The 6,439-nt window shown below is 32.3% G+C and overlaps 1 protein-coding gene across 4 annotated transcripts in view; it reads left to right on the top strand.

Moving 5' to 3' along the window:
• Positions 1-6,439, top strand: part of LOC106467471 (mitochondrial import inner membrane translocase subunit Tim9-like) — a 26,762-nt gene that overhangs the window by 17,354 nt on the left and 2,969 nt on the right. For 2 of the 4 annotated variants that reach the window (XM_013927833.2, XM_022396266.1), the window contains exon 2: positions 5,061-5,133. In XM_013927833.2, the coding sequence (XP_013783287.1) occupies positions 5,071-5,133 (63 nt within the window). In that variant the 5' untranslated portion in view covers positions 5,061-5,070. Of the gene's footprint in view, positions 1-393; positions 425-1,039; positions 1,063-5,060; positions 5,134-6,439 lie in introns of those variants that run through there. The other 2 variants (XM_022396250.1, XM_022396259.1) reach the window with 2 other exon arrangements.

Raw genomic sequence — 6,439 nt, 5'->3', positions numbered from 1 at the left:
GTGAGCAATTGGCCCAAGTGATTCGGTTTGTTGACATTAACTTTAAGACAAGAAAAAGTAGAAGTCAAAGAGTCATTTATTGACTTTATACAGATAAAGGAAAAGGACAGGTGAAAATGCAGCTGATGCTGGATTGACTGCTGAACAGGAAATTTATCACAACATGAAGGATGTTATTAATCGCTTGATTACAGAAATAACAGGAAGATTTTCTCGCTTACTAGATTTAGATTCACAGTTTGAATTTCTACTAGATGTGCAAAATATTGTTTCTGGAGATTTTGAAGATGGAAAATTGCAAGAAAAATGTTCTGACTTAGCAAAGAGCTATCCAGGTGATAATGATGGAGCAGAATTGTACAGAGAAATTAAACACTGTTTACTTGAGAACTTCAATGACTCAAGAATGACTTGGCAATATTAAGTATTGAAAAAAGACGTACCTAATGCCTTAAATTTTGATAGTTTAATTGATGCATTTGCAGCAGCAAAAGCACGACAGGTTCATATAATGTAACCATGAATTCCAGAATCCTATCGTGTACAAGATCTAGTGAAGTATATGTACAGTTTTGTAAATTAATGAAATTTGTTATTTGTAAACTTAAGTAGTAATTTATCAATCTGTTTTATAATCCATGTTCAACAGAAGTGACTGGCTTCTCATATAAAACATAAGTTTCAAAACAAATTTATTCTGTATGCTTAAAAGGTCACTCTAGTTATGTAACTTTGAACAATACTGGATGACATAAATATCAAAATGGTTTACAAATTATGTAAGTACACCTAGTAGGCTATACTTTGTTAGTTCTAGGTTTACAGTTGTGATATCGTGAGATGTTATATTTTGACTTTATTTTAGGCCTGTGTAAGGTGGTAATTAATTCTTTATGTTATTGTCATTAAGTGGGTAATGAGTCACAAAACAGATAATCAAAACATTTCAGAGGTGAGGCGCCAAAAGTGTCTTTGCCCCCGGGTGCTGAGAACCCTTGCTACGCCACTGCTCTCATCTACATAAGCAGTAACCTTTTCAAAAAATGTCAGAAGATTAGTAAGGTAAGATTTTCCCCTAATGAAAACATGTTGAATATCCAACAAAATTTCAAATTTTGTTAAATGACTTTTAAAACCATCCTTTATCAGACTTTCAAAAACTTTTCCCACCACTGTTGTAAGACTAATAGACCTATTATTACTGAGACAATTTTTATCACCTCCCTTGAAAACAGGAGTAACATTAGCCAACTTCTAATCTTCTGGCACCTGCTCGCTATTCAAGAACTTGCAAAAATAATAGTAAGTGGCTGACATATCTAATCTTTAACCTCCTTCAGAAAACCATAGGTTAAATATTATCTGGCCCAGCAGCTTTACCATTTTTTAACCTTTCCTTTTTTTTATCTTATCAAGCTCAAAATTAATGTGATCATCTTGTTCCTCAGAATGAGGAATATTGCTTAAATCTTCATTAGTAAGCATTGAACAAAAAGTAGAATTTAATAACACAGCCATCCCATAATCATCAGATATTAGCTTTCATGTATCATCTTTTAAGAGCCCTACTCCCATCCTAATATTTTGCTTACCCTTAAGGTATTTAAAGAAATGGTTAATGTTAATTTTTACATTTTCAGCCAACCTTTTTTTCATATAGTTTTTGATTTTCTAACTTCCCATTTGTCCAACTCTCTTGATCTACTGTAATCTTTCAAATCTCCTATCATTGCATTCAATTTAAACTTTTTATATTTATAATGCTTTTCTTTAATTTTATCCTTTATTCTCTTTGTAAGCCAACCTGGCTTTTCACTTGCAGCCACCATTTTTTTTCACTTTCATAATGACTATGCCTCTCTTCAATATTCCACAACTATTTTTACAATTTTCCCACATTTGATCAGTATCTCCAATTAGATCAGTTGCCCAACTGATAGCAGACAGTTCTTGTTTCTCCCCTTTAATACTTATGTTTTGAAGTTTGAAACCAAAATCTTTTTAATTCTTATCACCATAAGCAGAAAAAACATCAAATCTAACTTAGCAATGACCAGTTGCACCCAGATGTTCCCCAGTCTCCACTCCGTCAACCATTTTCTTCACTCAAGTTAACAATAAATCTAGAATAGTATTGTTTCTTGTAGCCAAATAAAGAGAACTCTCCTGAACAGTTTCTAAAAACCTGTTTCCATAATGATTTGCCTCAAACATTTTCCAAACTATATGCCTGAAATGAAAATCTCCCATAATTATATCTTTTTCTTACTGCAGCTTCTCATTAATTTCATCAGTTTGATCTGGTGGTCTGAAACAAATTCCAACTAAAAGCCTTCTCCCCTTATAACCACTAACAGAAGAAACCCAACCAGATTCAACCTCTTTGCTATTAATATTGATATCCTCAACTTGAAAAGGATGTAACCCACATTTTACATATAAAACTACTCTTTCCCCCTGTTGCTAGTACTTTATACCTATTAAACAACCTATAACTTTCTGTCATCAAAATTATCTACATTTAACCAGGTTTCAATTATGTCCATTACATCAAATTCCTCTGCTCTAACCAGTACTCTAAAGTCTTCTCTATTTCATTTCTTATACTTTTAGCATTACAGTAATAACACTTTAGCCTACCATTAAAACTACTTTTGTATTTTTTTCTATGCTATACCAATCTTTACATCTTTTTTTTTTTTCATTATTCTGATCCTCACCACTATCTAGTCCTAGTTCAAAGCTCCCCTTACAGTTGAGATAATAACCCTTGCAAACAAGCTCACCCTTATCCTATTTGGATGTAAACCATCCATTCGAAAAAGCTCCCTTTTCCTGTTGAAATTATCCCACAAATCAAAACAGCCATCTTGCTCATCCTCATATATTAACTTAAGCCTAGCATTCAGCCCTAGTGACCTACTTATAATTTCATCTCCACAATTAAGTTGTAGCAGTATTCGTGACAGAATTAAGTTATTGGCCCTTTTATTTGAATCTCTTTTTTTCAGTGCCTTGTATCTAACAATTGGCTCCTCAGATCTACACTTCCTTACATCATTAGTCCCAATGTGCACTACAAACTGCATCACTGCTAGCACACTTTACTATATCTACTATATCACTTGCTCTCTTGGTTATATCCTCCACTGCTGCTACTAGATAGTATAATCTACTTCTTTTCTTCTTATTTACCACATAAACTATCCTATCCATGTGCCATACTAAAGAATCACATTATAATAATAACCACCTTATGTTTTTTTATTTCCATTCCCATGCAAAAGCTTAAGTTTCTCTTTAAATCCGACTACAATTTCCCACAGTTTACTTTTTATTCATAGCCTCTACCCTACTTAGGAGAATCTCCAATTTTCCCTCTAACTTACAAACTGTACATCTCAACTTCTAGCACCCTTAAATATGTGTGTCAATCCCGAATTCCCAAATGAAACCAACTTCTTGCACCCACCTCACATTACAAATTGTAAGTGCTGAACACTCACACTACCATTGTAGCCAGGGAATAAATAATCAACACTAAATACAAGTGGTCTGTTGACAACACCTTTAAGCTCCACATTAAAGTTAAATGTGTTACTCTATTTTATCACTAAAGTAATTAAGTTTATCTTTAAAATAAGAAGTGACAAATAATTATTTTTTGGATTATATTTATGTAATAATACAATTTATTTAACATGTTTTATAACTTACCAATAACTGAAATTATAGCTAAAGCCGTGTTTAAAAAATTCTTCTTTCTTAACTAGCACTAGTGAAAACTGTTTCAATCTAATATTAATAGTTTTCTTATCATATATGTTAACTAAAAACTAAAATAAATGCTCAATAATCAAAGTATTAATTTTAAACGTAGCTATACCTGTAGTAATAAAGCCTAAAAGTGTCCAATCCCAACTAAACTAACTAAAATACAAGACCTCAAAAATACCGAAATAATACTTATTGTCTCCAGTGTGATCATCTGATATCCACAGCCATATTACTGTGTTTGTGAGTTGAGTAATTCAGCATTTAAGATGTATTATTTTTTGGTATATTGTGTGTTTTATACAACTGATGTTAGAATAAATCACAGTAAAGAATTCTGGCCTTTGTTAATTTTGTCAACACCAAGAGCATTATTTTTTACTTGCCTTTGGCCCATACTGATTCACTCTTGGAAGGAATCTGTCTTCTTTAAATACTTGTTTAACAAAACTCGTGCATTGGGACATTTTTAAGAGGGTAAAGTATGCTCGTGCATTTCTTGGATGTTACATTTAAGTAAAATTTGTAATAAGTGTTTCATAGGATATCCAATGAAAGTAAGGACTGTTTCCTTTGAATAATAATAATTCAGGATTTAACAGATTCTAGTGCTTGATAAAATACAATAAAATAAGATAGAATGGTTCCTAACCAATTTGGGGTTTTATGTAATTCATAACTTGAAACTTTGAGTTGTAAAAGGTACTTTTTGTCATGAACTTATACATATTGATATTTTAATCTAGGACCTGGTGGTTAGGGTGCTCAAATTGCAACCTGATGGTTGTGGGATCAAATCCCAATCACTGAACATGTTTGCCCTTTCAGCCATGGGAGCATGATAATGTGACGGTCAGTCCACTATTCATTGGTAAAAAAGTATAGTCCAAGAGTTGGTGGTGGATGGTGTTGACTAGCTGCCTTCCATCTAGTCTGTCACTGTTAAATTAGAGATGGCTAGCACAAATAGTCCTCATGTAGTTTTGCACAAAACAAAACAAACCAATTTAAATCCAGCTTTTTTCTTTTACATTCTGAGATTTAAAAATAAAATCTAAATTAGAAATAATAAAAAAAACTGTAACATGGGCAGTTTTATCATGATGCAGTGTATTATTTTTACCTCAATTAACAATGGCTGCAGTTAAGTGTTATCAATGATAGTATACCATTATGTGTTCCAAAACTAGTTCGGGAAAGTTTGTTTCAGAAGTGAGTGACTCTCTTCTATGTTGACATTGTGGTTAACAGTTGCTCTTAAATTATTTTTTCTTTAATGTTTATAGCTGACACCAGATGGCAGCAGTCACATCAGATACTCCCGACTCTGCTAAGGTAGAAAGTGAACAAATAAAACAGGTAAACTTTGATGTAGTTGATTTAATTCTCCAACAGTTACATTGTTACATAATGTTCTAACACCCATAATTGATTACCACTGTACAAAAACCAGAGAGCAAGTAGGTGACAAAAGACCATTCATCCTTTAGGTGTTACTCTTGGTAGTTAACAACACACATCTATTCACTTCAATTTCACATTTGACATTAATACTTTATTTCAGATGTATTGGACTATGTCATGTGGTTCAATACATCCTACAATGTGTAATAATACTACATACATTTATATGTCTGAACTTTGGGCCAAGCATAACCCAGTAGTTAGAATGCTAAGCTGTGTATCTGAAGTTCCGTGGTTCTTGCCCTGTTACCTCCCAACAAATTTACACTTTGGAGTTGTGTGTGAATTATAAGAGTGAAGGCCAGATTCCACTATTCAGTTGACAAGAGTGGATGATGTTGACTAGCTGCTCTAGTATTTTCAATTCAAAATTAGAGATGTTAACAGAGTTAGCCCCATAGTTACAAAGTAGCTTTGATGAACTTCTGTAAACAAACAGTTACTTTCATTACCTTAGCAGGTGTACTTATCTGCTTGGTAATTTTACTTTTTTGACTACCCAATAACAAATTATTTTTATAATATCAAAGTTCAGTATAATAACACCCAATCATGTACTTTTTCTTTTATTCATCAAGTTGCATGCAAATAAGACGATATTCATCTTGTAACATTTCTTTCATTTCTAAGACAGTAATTACATCATTTTTCTGTATTTGTTTGACCTATTTCCAACTCAGAGTTGTGGCATATTTTTACTTAAGTTGACATTTTAAATAGATATATTTGACCAAGTTTACCATGTAACTCTGAATGCCATTGTTTGGTGAATTTTTGCTTAAATTTGTTGAGAAGTGCTCTTTGTTATTCTTTCCATATATATATATATAATCAAATCCATACATAGAAAGGTTTGTCATCCAACTTCCACCCTTGTCTAAAAATTCGATCATATTGTAACACGGTTGAGGGAATCTACTATTTTTCAGTTTTATATATAAGTTTATAAGTTTTAATATATCTTATCTTATAATTGAAAGCTAAAGGTAATCTTTCATATTCAAATAATGCAGTAACATTAGTAGCACTCTTTGAAATACCCCCAGTAGCTCAGTGACAAGTCTGAGGATTTGTAACACTAAAAATGTGGTTTTGATACCCACAGAACAGACAAATTCTGAAATTTATAATTCTAGGAAATACTTACAAAATATATTTTGTACACTTTCATATTAGTATATATTCTGTACGTTCCTAGGTT

The sequence above is a fragment of the Limulus polyphemus genome, unplaced genomic scaffold (genome assembly GCF_000517525.1).
Source record: "Limulus polyphemus unplaced genomic scaffold, Limulus_polyphemus-2.1.2 Scaffold80, whole genome shotgun sequence".
Taxonomy (NCBI): Eukaryota; Metazoa; Arthropoda; class Merostomata; order Xiphosura; family Limulidae; genus Limulus; species Limulus polyphemus.
Note: the sequence above shows the minus strand (reverse complement) of the source record. Positions and strands in the feature narration are given on the sequence as shown.